Source organism: Oncorhynchus mykiss, chromosome 12 (assembly GCF_013265735.2).
Source record: "Oncorhynchus mykiss isolate Arlee chromosome 12, USDA_OmykA_1.1, whole genome shotgun sequence".
Classification (NCBI taxonomy): Eukaryota; Metazoa; Chordata; class Actinopteri; order Salmoniformes; family Salmonidae; genus Oncorhynchus; species Oncorhynchus mykiss.
Window position 1 is genome coordinate 101,291,026 of NC_048576.1, and position 17,163 is coordinate 101,308,188.

The 17,163-nt window shown below is 36.4% G+C and overlaps 1 protein-coding gene across 1 annotated transcript in view; it reads left to right on the top strand.

The window, feature by feature from the left end:
- Positions 1 to 8,881: 8,881 nt before the first annotated feature.
- Positions 8,882 to 17,163, top strand: part of LOC110510646 (NLR family CARD domain-containing protein 3-like) — a 305,788-nt gene continuing 297,506 nt past the window's right edge. The window contains exons 1-4 of the mRNA XM_036939579.1: positions 8,882 to 9,003; positions 9,800 to 9,898; positions 12,299 to 12,406; positions 16,093 to 16,200. Coding sequence (XP_036795474.1) covers positions 9,816 to 9,898; positions 12,299 to 12,406; positions 16,093 to 16,200 — 299 coding nt within the window. The 5' untranslated portion in view covers positions 8,882 to 9,003; positions 9,800 to 9,815. The remainder of the gene's footprint in view (positions 9,004 to 9,799; positions 9,899 to 12,298; positions 12,407 to 16,092; positions 16,201 to 17,163) is intronic.

Sequence of the window (17,163 nt, forward strand, 5' to 3'; positions counted from 1 at the left end):
CTGATAGGCTCTTTACCTACAACTCTAATAGGACAATTATATCAAGAAGACTTTATAACTGCCCTGATTGGCACTTTATTGACAACTCTAATAGGACAATTATATCAAGAAGCCTTTATAACTGCCCTGATAGGCTCTTTACCTACAACTCTAATAGGACAATTATATCAAGAAGACATTATAACTGTCCTGATAGGCTCTTTACCTACAACTCTAACAGGACAATTATATCAAGAAGACTTTATAACTGCCCTGATAGGCTCTTTACCTACAACTCTAACAGGACAATTATATCAAGAAGACTTTATAACTGCTCTGATAGGCTCTTTACCTACAACTCTAACAGGACAATTATATCAGGAAGACTTTATAACTGCCCTGATAGGCTCTTTACTGACAACTCTAATAGACAATTATATCAAGAAGACTTTATAACTGCCCTGATAGGCTCTTTACTGACAACTCTAATAGGCCAACTATATCAAGAAGACTTTATAACTGTCCTGATAGGCTCTTTACCTACAACTCTAATAGGACAATTATATCAAGAAGACATTATAACTGTCCTGATAGGCTCTTTACCTACAACTCTAATAGGACAATTATATCAAGAAGACATTATAACTGCCCTGATATGCTCTTTATTGACAACTCTAACAGGACAATTATATCAAGAAGACTTTATAACTGACCTGATAGGCTCTTTACTGACAACTCTAATAGGAAAATTATATCAAGAAGACTTTATAACTGCCCTGATAGGCTCTTTATTGACAACTCTAATAGGACAATTATATCAAGAAGACTTTATAACTGTCCTGATAGGCTCTTTACCTACAACTCTAATAGGACAATTATATCAAGAAGACTTTATAACTGCCCTGATAGGCTCTTTACCTACAACTCTAATAGGACAATTATATCAAGAAGACTTGAAAACTGCCCTGATAGGCTCTTTACCTACAACTCTAACAGGACAATTATATCAAGAAGACTTTATAACTGCCCTGATAGGCTCTTTACCTACAACTCTAACAGGACAATTATATCAAGAAGACTTTATACCTGTCCTGATAGGCTCTTTACCTACAACTCTAACAGGACAATTATATCAAGAAGACATTATAGCTGCCCTGATAGGCTCTTTACCTACAAATCTAACAGGACAATTATATCAAGAAGACTTTATAACTGCCCTGATAGGCTCTTTACCTACAACTCTAATTGGACAATTATATCAAGAAGACATTATAGCTGCCCTGATAGGCTCTTTACCTACAACTCTAATATGACAATTATATCAAGAAGACTTTATAACTGCCCTGATAGGCTCTTTACCTACAACTCTAACAGGACAATTATATCAAGAAGACATTATAGCTGCCCTGATAGGCTCTTTACCTACAACTCTAACAGGACAATTATATCAAGAAGACATTATAGCTGCCCTGATAGGCTCTTTACCTACAACTCTAACAGGACAATTATATCAAGAAGACTTTATAACTGTCCTGATAGGCTCTTTACCTACAACTCTAATAGGACAATTATATCAAGAAGACTTTATAACTGCCCTGATAGGCTCTTTACCTACAACTCTAATAGGACAATTATATCAAGAAGACTTTATAACTGCCCTGATAGGCTCTTTACCTACAACTCTAATAGGACAATTATATCAAGAAGACTTTATAACTGTCCTGATAGGCTCTTTATTGACAACTCTAATAGGACAATTATATCAAGAAGACTTTATAACTGCCCTGATAGGCTCTTTATTGACAACTCTAACAGGACAATTATATCAAGAAGACTTTATAACTGTCCTGATAGGCTCTTTACCTACAACTCTAACAGGACAATTTGGGTGGACATGGAAGAAGAACTCAATGCCCCATTTGGAGCATCATATTATCTGAGTCAACACTTAAATGTGGGACTGCAGAATCCCATAATGTCCCAAACTAAGAAACATGGAGTCAGATAAATAAGAGACAGACATCTTCACCTTTCCTGACAAGCTCTGCTTCGTTATGGAACAACCATGAATACTAATTAGGAGGAAAGGTGGTTGTCTGGAGAGAGTGGGATAGGTTTTGTTTTAGCCTCAACACTAATACATTTCACTTCTGCTTTTAGTGTCAACCTGAATTAGAGTGTGGCTGTGGAAGACTGGTCCCTTGATGATGTCTGCAAGTGTCTGAGTACCAATGATCTCCATGATTCCATCCCATCATTCCAAGGTTCACAGTCTTTTTGAAGAATGCCAACTCTATTCTATTGTCCACTTTGCCACGAGCAAACATTCTCTGTGTCCAGACCACTCACACATATTGTCCTCTACCACCAGCATGAACCACATGTTCTAACTACCTGTGGAGTTAATGGGTGTGGGAAAACAAATAGATGTTTCAGCTTCTATCGGTCACACATCTACCAAAACCACACAGAGCTTTAAAGAGCCAACTTAGATGAGAATTGCCCTCATGATGAATTTGAGACTGGGACTGATCCCATTGAAGATGACATGAGACTGGGACTGATCCCATTGAAGATGACATGAGACTGGGACTGATCCCATTGTAGATGACATGAGACTGGGACTGATCCCATTGAAGATGACATGAGACTGGGACTGATCCCATTGAAGATGACATGAGACTGGGACTGATCCCATTGAAGATGACATGAGACTGGGACTGATCCCATTGAAGATGATATGAGCGATGTAGAGAGTCTGCCAGAGGCTGAATATGTTCAAGACACAGAGATCAACACTGAGCAGCTAATTGAACGTCTCCAAAACAATATCTGTCTTTTTATTTAGTAAACCAGGAAAGAACACTGCATCCCAGCTACGGTACAGAATAACATTGTTGAGGACCTCAGAACCATGTTGATGCATTATGACCCACTACAGTCCCCTCAGGTTTCATCTGACAAATAAACTAATACATGTGGTTGAACAGGACGATCGCAGGGACTTGCTTAACAACTCTGCAGTATTTGAGGAATGCATTAGATGCATAATCTCTGAGTGCACATTTCCCCCAGGCTACATGAATATAAAGAGACATGAGACAAAACAATCATAATGAATCAGATTACATGGAGAGAAGGGACCTGATCCTAGATCATAATGAATCAGATTACATGGAGAGGAGGACCTGATCCTAGATCATAATGAATCAGATTACATGGAGAGAAGGGACCTGATCCTAGATTATAATGAATCAGATTACATGGACAGGGGGACCTGATCCTAGATTATAATGAATCAGATTACATGGAGAGGAGGACCTGATCCTAGATCATAATGAATCAGATTACATGGAGAGGAGGACCTGATCCTAGATCATAATGAATCAGATTACATGGAGAGGGGGGACCTGATCCTAGATAATAGTTAATCAGATTACATGGAGAGAAGGAAGTTACTAATAAAACACTTTATTATCAGGGTGGGGAGGCGGCTGAGCTGAAACAGAACACATAGTTGTAAAGTCTAGTTACAGCAGGTGTTTACTGCCATCTAGTGGAAGATACCAATATAACACTTTATTATCAGGGTGGGGAGGCGGCTGAGCTGAAACAGAACACATAGTTGTAATGTCTAGTTACAGCAGGTGTTTACTGCCATCTAGTGGAAGATACCAATATAACACTTTATTATCAGGTTGGGGAGGCGGCTGAGCTGAAACAGAAAGTAAAGTTGTTGTTTTGTTCAGGATCCATTTTGCGACGACAGAGCAGAAAACACTACATGGAGATTATTGAAAAATAAAGTAAGTATTTCTGAACAATAATCTATTCTAATGGACAGAGTAAGAGAATGAATACCTGGAATGAGATATTACTAGTTAGTAGAACTGCTACTTGAGCTGAGTTGCTGACAGACAGCAGTTTTCTAAGTGTAAACTAATCAGTAGTCCTACATGTTATCAGTAACATGTCTGGTAAAGATGGTGGAGGAGCTTTTCAATAATATGGTTTTATGTTTATCTCAGGGTTTCTCCATCCTTTTGTTCTTACCAGCACTTACACACCTGATTCAACTAATCATCAACTATTATGTGAACCGACCTGAACTGATCTGAACATGTTTAGGCTGGTCATCTATGATATATAGGCTATAGCTGAGGTATAGACCTTGATCTACATATCACTAACAAACTACTATTATACTTTATAACCTAGCCTACTTTACATAATATAACATCACATATCACTAACAACCCACTATTATACATTATAACCTAGTCTACTTTACATAATATAACATCTACATATCACTAACAACCCACTACTATACATTATAACCTAGTCTACTTTACATAATATAACATATCACTAACAACCCACTACTATACATTATAACCTAGTCTACTTTACATAATATAACATATCACTAACAACCCACTACTATACATTATAACCTAGTCTACTTTACATAATATAACATCTATATATCACTAACAACCCACTACTATACATTATAACCTAGTCTACTTTACATAATATAACATCTATATATCACTAACAACCCACTACTATACATTATAACCTAGTCTACTTTACATAATATAACATCACATATCACTAACAACCCACTACTATACATTATAACCTAGTCTACTTTACATAATATAACATCTACATATCACTAACAACCCACTACTATACATTATAACCTAGTCTACTTTATATAATATAACATATCACTAACAACCCACTACTATACATTATAACCTAGTCTACTTTACATAATATAACATCTACATATCACTAACTATACATTATAACCTAGTCTACTTTACATAATATAACATATCACTAACAACCCACTATTATACATTATAACCTAGTCTACTTTACATAATATAACATCTACATATCACTAACAACCCACTACTATACATTATAACCTAGTCTACTTTACATAATATAACATATCACTAACAACCCACTACTATACATTATAACCTAGTCTACTTTACATACTATAACATCTACATATCACTAACAACCCACTACTATACATTATAACCTAGTCTACTTTACATAATACAACATCTACATATCACTAACAACCCACTATTATACATTATAACCTAGTCTACTTTACATAATATAACATATCACTAACAACCCACTACTATACATTATAACCTAGTCTACTTTACATAATATAACATCTACATATCACTAACAACCCACTACTATACATTATAACCTAGTCTACTTTACATAATATAACATCTACATATCACTTGATGCAAAAAACCTTTCTGAATGGATCAATAATTTCCCCCTCAGATCAATCATGTCCGTTTTACCCCTTCTGTCTACATTCTCAGATACATTTAGAAAATAACAGACTGAAATAGCCACTGTTAGTGAATAAAAATAAGTGTGAGACATGGCCTTGTGTTGCTGTACTGTCTATAACTACCTTAACAAACAGTGACTTATTATTATTATTGTTGCTGTACTGTCTATAACTACCTTAACAAACAGTGACTTATTATTATTATTGTTGTTATTATTATTGTTGTTATTATCATTGTTGCTGTACTGTCTATAACTACCTTAACAAACAGTGACTTATTATTATTATTATTATTATTATTATTATTATCATTGTTGCTGTACTGTCTATAACTACCTTAACAAACAGTGACTTATTATTATTATTATTATTATTATTATTATTATTGTTGCTGTACTGTCTAGAACTACCTTAACAAACAGTGACTTATTATTATTATTGTTATTATTATTATTATTATTGTTGCTGTACTGTCTAGAACTACCTTAACAAACAGTGACTTATTATTATTATTTTTATTATTATTATTATTATTATTGTTGCTGTGCTGTCTAGAACTACCTTAACAAACTGTGACTTATTATTATTATTATTATTATTGTTGTTGCTGTACTGTCTATAACTACCTTAACAAACAGTGACTTATTATTATTACAGACAAAGAGAGCGAGAGAGAGGGGAGAGAGAGAGGAGAGAGAGAGAGAGAGAGAGAGTGAGAGAGATGGTGGGGGAGAGAGAGGGCTGGATAGAGAGCGAGAGAGAGGGGAGAGAGAGTGAGAGAGAAAGAGAGAGAGAGATGGTGGGGGAGAGAGAGGGCTGGATAGAGAGCGAGAGAGAGGAGAGAGAGAGAGAGGAGAGAGAGAGAGAGAGAGAGAGAGAGAGAGAGAGAGAGAGAGAGAGAGAGAGAGAGAGAGAGAGAGAGAGAGAGAGAGGGATTCTTTAACCAGTTTGGCTCATTGGACAGGTCAGAGTCTATGTTTGTGAGAGATAGGGGAGTGTGGAGACGGAGAGAGGAGCGAAGAGAGACAGGGAGATACTACAGACATTATCACAACCTACCACTAGGGGAAGACAAATAAACTGTTTTGTTAGTTTGTCAATCTTACATTCATGGTCACAAAACAATCCCATCATTGTGGCAGAGAGAGAGAGAGAGAGAAGACTGGATAACACTCAGTCATCCTTTTTTATGTCTCTAATTGGTTTGATCAGGGTGTGATGTGGGGTGGGCATTCTATGTTTTGTTTTCTATGTTTCTTTATTTCTATGTTTTGGCCGGGTATGGTTCTCAATCAGGGACAGCTGTCTATTGTTGTCTCTGATTGGGAACCATACTTAGGTAGCCCTTTTCCCTCCTTTCAGTGTGGGAAGTTAACTTTGTTAGTGGCTCTTTGCCCTGTAAGCTTCACGGTTGTTTTTCATTTGTTGTTTTGTTGGTGACATTTGTACGACAAATGTACGCTCACCACGCCGCACCTTAGTCTGCTACCAGCATCGGCCGTGACAGTATGTAGGGAATAGGGTGTTATAGAGCTCTGGTCAAAGTAGTGTACTATGTAGGGAATAGGGTGTTATAGAGCTCTGGTCAAAGTAGTGTACTATGTAGGGAATAGGGTGTTATAGAGCTCTGGTCAAAGTAGTGCACTATGTAGGGAATAGGGTGATATAGAGCTCTGGTCAAAAGTAGTGCACTATGTAGGGAATAGGGTGATATAGAGCTCTGGTCAAAAGTAGTGCACTATGTAGGGAATAGGGTGTTATAGAGCTCTGGTCTAAAGTTGTGCACTACAGTATGTAGGGAATAGGGTGTTATAGAGCTCTGGTCTAAAGTAGTGCACTACAGTATGTAGGGAATAGGGTGTTATAGAGCTCTGGTCAAAAGTAGTGCACTATGTAGGGAATAGGGTGTTATAGAGCTCTGGTCTAAAGTAGTGCACTACAGTATGTAGGGAATAGGGTGTTATAGAGCTCTGGTCAAAAGTAGTGCACTATGTAGGGAATATGGTGTTATAGAGCTCTGGTCAAAAGTAGTGCACTATGTAGGGAATAGGGTGTTATAGAGCTCTGGTCTAAAGTAGTGCACTATGTAGGGAATAGGGTGTTATAGAGCTCTGGTCAAAAGTAGTGCACTATGTAGGGAATAGGGTGTTATAGAGCTCTGGTCTAAAGTAGTGCACTACAGTATGTAGGGAATAGGGTGTTATAGAGCTCTGGTCAAAAGTAGTGCACTATGTAGGGAATAGGGTGTTATAGAGCTCTGTTCTAAAGTAGTGCACTACAGTATGTAGGGAATAGGGTGTTATAGAGCTCTGGTCAAAAGTAGTGTACTACAGTATGTAGGGAATAGGGTGTTATAGAGCTCTGGTCAAAAGTAGTGTACTACAGTATGTAGGGAATAGGGTGTTATAGAGCTCTGGTCTAAAGTAGTGCACTACAGTATGTAGGGAATAGGGTGTTATAGAGCTCTGGTCAAAGCAGTGTACTACAGTATGTAGGGAATAGGGTGTTATAGAGCTCTGGTCTAAAGTAGTGTACTACAGTATGTAGGGAATAGGGTGTTATAGAGCTCTGGTCAAAAGTAGTGCACTATGTAGGGAATAGGGTGTCATAGAGCTCTGGTCAAAGTAGTGTACTCTATTGGGAATAGCGTGCCACTTTGGGACAGAAACTTTGACTTGAATCACTGGTCCTGGAGACTGCTAGTTGTCAATACAGTGTTGTTATTAATGATTAACCTTGAAATGGAGTGGGCTGAATCAGGGTCACACAGTGTTTGTTGGAAGTCTTAAACAAATCTACTCTGAAACAAAGGTATCACCACAAACACATGGTTCTGGGCTTAAAGAAAGAAGACACCTGTACCATGTCAGATATGGAGTTGAAATGGATTCCATTTTGGGTTTTTTTCATCCCAATATTACACTTAATATAAATCACAGATGACTGAAATATAACAAAGCCATTTGGCCGAGAAACACCGGATTTTCAGCCTTAAAAAACAATTAATGTTTATTAATTATAAAAAATATGAATAACATTCCACCATGAGGTCACTAGGTAATAATGATACAATATGAACAACATTCCACCATGAGGTCACTAGGTAATAATGATACAATATGAATAACATTCCACCATGAGGTCACTAGGTAATAATGATACAATATGAATAACATTCCACCATGAGGTCACTAGGTAATAATGATACAATATGAATAACATTCCACCATGAGGTCACTAGGTAATAGTGATACAATATGAATAACATTCCACCATGAGGTCACTAGGTAATAATGATACAATATGAATAACATTCCACCATGAGGTCACTAGGTAATAATGATACAATATGAATAACATTCCACCATGAGGTCACTAGGTAATAATGATACAATATGAATAACATTCCACCATGAGGTCACTAGGTAATAATGATACAATATGAATAACATTCCATCTTCGAGGTCACTAGGTAATCTGACTGCAGGAAGGCAGTAGCTACACAGTGATTGTGTAAACCCATGGCTTGAATACAAAGTGAATCAGTAACTAAAATGACACACAGGTTCTTGACATTGGGGAGGTGAATAAACTGTTCCCAACGTTTCTTTCTCAGCACAAAGGAAAATATCTCAATGACTTGACATGTTCTGGTTGTGAATTCAGGCTACAAGGTAAGGATCCTACCAGTGATTTTGTAAAGTGTGTGGAGATATTAAATGTATGGTGTTATTTTAGTTTAGTGTCTGACAGTAAAACACTCAGATCTAACAGTCCATTTCACCAGCTACGTGACAGTTCAATTATACAAAATGGCGCTAACTGGGTTGTTCATATATTCCTATATTCTGGTTATTTTACAATTAGTATATTTTTTATGTATAAATTGTAAGTCGTCTTTCAGAATATCAGAACATTTGTTGTTTTCTAAATTCCAATGAGCTCCTGCTTCCTGTGTAATTTGGTATGAAACCACTGAACAGACTTTTCTTAACATTAATATTATGAACTGAATTCAGTAACAGCATCATAATATCATACCTGTTGAACAAAGCAACACACTAGAATGAGAGAAGTTATTAAAAGAGAAAGTGAGACATTATTATTATTAATATTATATATTCTATTGTTATTATTATTATTATTATTATTATTATTATTATTATTATTATTATATTATATATTATTATTATTATTATGTACAAAAGGTGAAAAATATAAATCACGACTACATATTCATGTGATGCATTAAATCACCTGACTGTTTGGATGTGTCTGTTAGTAAATGTTTTATTTCTAAGAGATAATGAATAAAAGAGAACATATGACCTTCAAGAATTACTGTGTTAACCACAACCAACATGTTGAATCTCTGTTTAGTTGTCACTGTGTTAACCACAACCAACATGTTGGATCTCTGTTTAGTTGTCACTGTGTTAACTACAACCAACATGTTGGATCTCTGTTTAGGGGTCAGTGCTCTAAAATGAGTCTCTCTGGGGAGAGAGAGGAGGGGGGCCCTGCCTCTAAAATGAGACTCTCTGGGGAACATGACACCAAAGCTAAGAGGTGAGATTACAATGTTGTTTGTTTCTAAAATGTGTTTCCACAATTTTTTCACATTTGTTATTTATCAGACAGTGTTGCTCAGGAGAACCTTGTCTGTAAAATATTGTTGTTCTAAGATTTTAATTCATAGTTTTTTGTGTATGAATTTTTGTTTCGCAAAACGCTATATAGCTGGAATGGAATGTTTGTATCCTGTATATTAGACTGTGATATGTGGTTGTGTCACCAGCAAACACACACACACACACACACACACACACACACACACACACACACACACACACACACGCACACCTCTATAAAATTTTAGCATGACACATTCATTTAGCCTCTTAATTATGATCTAATATGTTGGCAGGCATAACTTTATAGTTTTTATTCTGATCGTTGTTACAAGCTGAATTCTGACAATATATCCGTTATATCAACACACTCTTCACTCCTGTTTAAACCAAAACGGTTCTATCTTCCTAGAATATACAGAACCACTAAAGTTCTATATAGAACCCTTTGTAGGAGGTTAGGAAGTGTCTGAGTATACAGTATATATAGAATATATATAGAACCCTTTATAGGAGGTTAGCCTGTCTGAGTATACAGTATATATAGAATATATATAGAACCCTTTATAGGAGGTTAGGAAGTGTCTGAGTAAACAGTATATATAGAATATACAGTGCCTTGCGAAAGTATTCGGGCCCCTTGAACTTTGCGACCTTTTGCCACATTTCAGGCTTCAAACATAAAGATATAAAACTGTATTTTTTTGTGAAGAATCAACAACAAGTGGGACACAATCATGAAGTGGAACGACATTTATTGGATATTTCAAACTTTTTTAACAAATCAAAAACTGAAAAATTGGGCGTGCAAAATTATTCATTCAGAGATTTAAGCCCCTATGAAGATTCTAATGATGAACTTTAAATGCTTTTGGGAAACTGGACCCTGGATAAAAACATCTGCTAAATGAATAAAATGTCAAATATAAGTGTTTTACATACAGAGCTCATATCACTGTATTGAATTATTATATTAAAATATTTAAATATTGATGTTAAAAGTGTATCATTTATACAGATCCTTATTAACCTGTCTACGATACTGGTTCCCTTATTAAACATGTATTTATTTGTTACATTTGACTGAATAAAACCAGCTGTACTACTGATTTCTCTGAGAGTTAGGCAGATATATATTATTACTGTGTAAAACCTAGCAGTACTACTGATTTCTCTGAGAGTGAGGCAGATATATATTATTACTGTGTAAAACCTAGCAGTACTACTGATTTCTCTGAGAGTGAGGCAGATATATATTATTACTGTGTAAAACCTAGCAGTTCTACTGATTTCTCTGAGAGTGAGGCAGATATATAGTATTACTGTGTAAAACCTAGCAGTTCTACTGATTTCTCTGAGAGTGAGGCAGATATATATTATTACTGTGTAAAACCTAGCAGTTCTACTGATTTCTCTGAGAGTGAGACAGATATATATTATTACTGTGTAAAACCTAGCAGTACTACTGATTTCTCTGAGAGTGAGGCAGATATATATTATTACTGTGTAAAACCTAGCAGTACTACTGATTTCTCTGAGAGTGAGGCAGATATATATTATTACTGTGTAAAACCTAGCAGTACTACTGATTTCTCTGAGAGTGAGGCAGATATATATTATTACTGTGTAAAACCTAGCAGTACTACTGATTTCTCTGAGAGTGAGGCAGATATATATTATTACTGTGTAAAACCTAGCAGTACTACTGATTTCTCTGAGAGTGAGGCAGATGTATATTATTACTGTGTAAAACCTAGCAGTACTACTGATTTCACTGAGAGTGAGGCAGATATATATTATTACTGTGTAAAACCTAGCAGTACTACTGATTTCTCTGAGAGTGAGGCAGATATATATTATTACTGTGTAAAACCTAGCAGTACTACTGATTTCTCTGAGAGTGAGGCAGATATATATTATTACTGTGTAAAACCTAGCAGTACTACTGATTTCTCTGAGAGTGAGGCAGATATATATTATTACTGTGTAAAACCTAGCAGTACTACTGATTTCTCTGAGAGTGAGGCAGATGTATATTATTACTGTATAAAACCTAGCAGTTCTACTGATTTCTCTGAGAGTGAGGCAGATATATAGCATTTAGCAATATAAACATGATTATTTTTCTCTCTGAAATGAAACATCAAGTGAAAGACATTAAACAAATACATGCCTGTCATTGAACGACCCCATGTCATGATTAGATAGTGAAAAAACATCTCATTCATAATTTATATAAACAAATAAAGCTAATTTACGAACATTTCTGAAAAGTGACATTTTTTTAATCTGAGCTCAGAGAAGATGAGATGTAATGTTTGTCTCTGTTGTGTTGAAGACCAATCAAGCAGGAGATTCCAGCCTCCCCTGTTCCCAGCTGTGAGAGTGACCAGTCTATGGAACCTCCTATATTCTTTAGAGAGGGAGACTTTTCTACTGAACAAAGGTAAGAAGAACTCATGGGTCATGGTCAGTGAGTTAAACAACACTGTCTCTAGTAATTTATCTTCTCCCATTTTCCCATTTATTGTTGCTGTTTTCATAATCCATAGGTTAATCATTTTGTCCATTATAGCCTCATTCTTGTTATTTTATTGTGTTACCAGCTTTTATTTATCTAATTGTTCTTCCTTTTTAACTGCATTTTTGGTCAAGGGAAGGGTCAAATAATAATCACTGTGTTTATAGAGGGTCAACAGGTCAGCACTATAGAAGTAAATAATAACCACTGTGGTTATAGAGGGTCAACAGGTCAGCACTATAGGAGTAAATAATAACCACTGTGGTTATAGAGGGTCAGCACTATAGGACTAAATAATAACCACTGTGGTTATAGAGGGTCAACAGGTCAGCACTATAGGACTAAATAATAATCACTGTGGTTATAGAGGGTCAACAGGTCAGCACTATAGGAGTAAATAATAACCACTGTGGTTATAGAGGGTCAGCACTATAGGACTAAATAATAACCACTGTGGTTATAGAGGGTCAACAGGTCAGCACTATAGGACTAAATAATAATCACTGTGGTTATAGAGGGTCAACAGGTCAGCACTATAGGAGTAAATAATAACCACTGTGGTTATAGAGGGTCAACAGGTCAGCACTATAGGAGTAAATAATAATCACAGTGGTTATAGAGGGTCAACAGGTCAGCACTATAGGACTAAATAATAACAACTGTGGTTATAGAGGGTCAGCAGGTCAGCACTATAGGAGTAAATAATAACCACTGTGGTTATAGAGGGTCAACAGGTCAGCACTATAGGAGTAAATAATAATCAATGTGGTAATAGAGGGTCAACAGGTCAGCACTATAGGAGTAAATAATAATCACTGTGGTTATAGAGGGTCAACAGGTCAGCACTATAGGAGTAAATAATAATCACTGTGGTTATAGAGGGTCAACAGGTCAGCACTATAGGACTAAATAATAACCACTGTGGTTATAGAGGGTCAGCACTATAGGAGTAAATAATAACCATTGTGGTTATAGAGGGTCAACAGGTCAACACTATAGGAGTAAATAATAACCAATGTGGTTATAGAGGGTCAGCACTATAGGAGTAAATAATAATCACTGTGGTTGTAGAGGGTCAACAGGTCAGCACTATAGGAGTAAATAATAATCACTGTGGTTATAGATGGTCAGCACTATAGGATTAAATAATAATCACTGTGGTTGTAGAGGGTCAACACAATAAGAGTAAATAATAATCACTGTGGTTATAGAGGGTCAGCACTATAGGAGTAAATAATAACCACTGTGGTTATAGAGGGTCAACAGGTCAGCACTATAGGAGTAAATAATAATCACTGTGGTTATAGAGGGTCAACAGGTCAGCACTATAGGAGTAAATAATAATCACTGTGGTTATAGAGGGTCAACAGGTCAGCACTATAGGACTAAATAATAATCACTGTGGTTATAGAGGGTCAACAGGTCAGCACTATAGGAGTAAATAATAACCACTGTGGTTATAGAGGGTCAGCACTATAGGACTAAATAATAACCACTGTGGTTATAGAGGGTCAACAGGTCAGCACTATAGGAGTAAATAATAACCACTGTGGTTATAGAGGGTCAGCAGGTCAGCACTATAGGAGTAAATAATAACCACTGTGGTTATAGAGGATCAACAGGTCAGCACTATAGGAGTAAATAATAATCACTGTGGTTATAGAGGGTCAGCACTATAGGAGTAAATAATAATCACTGTGGTTATAGAGGGTCAACAGGTCAGCACTATAGGAGTAAATAATAATCACTGTGGTTATAGAGGGTCAGCACTATAGGACTAAATAATAATCACTGTGGTTATAGAGGGTCAGCACTATAGGAGTAAATAATAATCACTGTGGTTATAGAGGGCCAACAGGTCAGCACTATAGGACTAAATAATAACCACTGTGGTTATAGAGGGTCAGCACTATAGGAGTAAATAATAATCACTGTGGTTATAGAGGGTCAACAGGTCAGCACTATAGGAGTAAATCATAACCACTGTGGTTATAGAGGGTCAACAGGTCAACAGGTCAGCACTATAGGAGTAAATAATAACCACTGTGGTTATAGAGGGTCAGCAGGTCAGCACTATAGGAGTAAATAATAACCACTGTGGTTATAGAGGGTCAGCAGGTCAGCACTATAGGAGTAAATAATAACCACTGTGGTTATAGAGGGTCAACAGGTCAGCACTATAGGAGTAAATAATAATCACTGTGGTTATAGAGGGTCAGCACTATAGGAGTAAATAATAACCACTGTGGTTATAGAGGGTCAACAGGTCAGCACAATAGGAGTAAATAATAATCACTGTGGTTATAGAGGGTCAACAGGTAAGCACTATAGGAGTAAATAATAGTCACTGTGGTTATAGAGGGTCAGCACTATAGGAGTAAAAAATAATCACTGTGGTTATAGAGGGTCGACAGGTCAGCACTATAGGACTAAATAATAACCACTGTGGTTATAGAGGGTCAGCACTATAGGAGTAAATAATAACCACTGTGGTTATAGAGGGTCAACAGGTCAGCACTATAGGAGTAAATAATAACCACTGTGGTTATAGAGGGTCTGTGTTCTTGTTTGTGTCGCACTGATTTGCTTTATCTTGGCGAGGTCGCATTTGTAAATGAGAACTTGTTCTCAACTGGCCAACCTGGTTAAATAAAGGTAAAATAAATAAATAAAATAACATTTTCTAGCTCTGAGTCTCTAATTTTATCCAATGTAAAAAACACAATTTCAAGTGTTGCTACATGAGACCGAATTGAGCCTTTCGGTCACATTTGACTGTGTAAAACCTAGCAGTACTACTGATTTCTTTGAGAGTGAGGCAGATATATATTATTACTGTGTAAAACCTAGCAGTACTACTGATTTCTCTGAGGATGAGGCAGATATATATTATTACTGTGTAAAACCTAGCAGTACTACTGATTTCTCTGAGAGTGAGGCAGGTATATATTATTACTGTGTAAAACCTAGCAGTACTACTGATTTCTCTGAGAGTGAGGCAGATATATATTATTACTGTGTAAAACCTAGCAGTACTACTGATTTCTCTGAGAGTGAGGCAGGTATATATTATTACTGTGTAAAACCTAGCAGTACTACTGATTTCTCTGAGAGTGAGGCAGATATATATTATTACTGTGTAAAACCTAGCAGTACTACTGATTTCACTGAGAGTGAGGCAAATATATAGTATTACTGTGTAAAACCTAGCAGTACTACTGATTTCTCTGAGAGTGAGGCAGATATATATTATTACTGTGTAAAACCTAGCAGTACTACTGATTTCTCTGAGAGTGAGGCAGATATATATTATTACTGTGTAAAACCTAGCAGTACTACTGATTTCTCTGAGAGTGAGGCAGATATATAGCATTTAGCAATATAAACATGATTATTTTTCTCTCTGAAATGAAACATCAAGTGAAAGACATTAAACAAATACATGCCTGTCATTGAACGACCCCATGTCATGATTAGATAGTGAAAAAACATCTCATTCATAATTTATATAAACAAATAAAGCTAATTTACGAACATTTCTGAAAAGTGACATTTTTTTAATCTGAGCTCAGAGAAGATGAGATGTAATGTTTGTCTCTGTTGTGTTGAAGACCAATCAAGCAGGAGATTCCAGCCTCCCCTGTACCCAGCTGTGAGAGTGACCAGTCTATGGAACCTCCTATATTCTTTAGAGAGGGAGACTTTTCTACTGAACAAAGGTAAGAAGAACTCATGGGTCATGGTCAGTGAGTTAAACAACACTGTCTCTAGTAATTTATCTTCTCCCATTTTCCCATTTATTGTTGCTGTGTTCATAATCCATAGGTTAATCATTTTGTCCATTATAGCCTCATTCTTGTTATTTTATTGTGTTACCAGCTTTTATTTATCTAATTGTTCTTCCTTTTTAACTGCATTTTTGGTCAAGGGAAGGGTCAAATAATAATCACTGTGTTTATAGAGGGTCAACAGGTCAGCACTATAGAAGTAAATAATAACCACTGTGGTTATAGAGGGTCAACAGGTCAGCACTATAGGAGTAAATAATAACCACTGTGGTTATAGAGGGTCAGCACTATAGGACTAAATAATAACCACTGTGGTTATAGAGGGTCAACAGGTCAGCACTATAGGACTAAATAATAATCACTGTGGTTATAGAGGGTCAACAGGTCAGCACTATAGGAGTAAATAATAATCACAGTGGTTATAGAGGGTCAACAGGTCAGCACTATAGGACTAAATAATAACAACTGTGGTTATAGAGGGTCAGCAGGTCAGCACTATAGGAGTAAATAATAACCACTGTGGTTATAGAGGGTCAACAGGTCAGCACTATAGGAGTAAATAATAACCACTGTGGTTATAGAGGGTCAACAGGTCAGCACTATAGGAGTAAATAATAATCACTGTGGTAAAAGAGGGTCAACAGGTCAGCACTATAGGACTAAATAATAACCACTGTGGTTATAGAGGGTCAGCACTATAGGAGTAAATAATAACCACTGTGGTTATAGAGGGTCAACAGGTCAACACTATAGGAGTAAATAATAACCACTGTGGTTATAGAGGGTCAGCACTATAGGAGTAAATAATAATCACTGTGGTTGTAGAGGGTCAACAGGTCAGCACTATAGGAGTAAATAATAATCACTGTGGTTATAGATGGTCAGCACTATAGG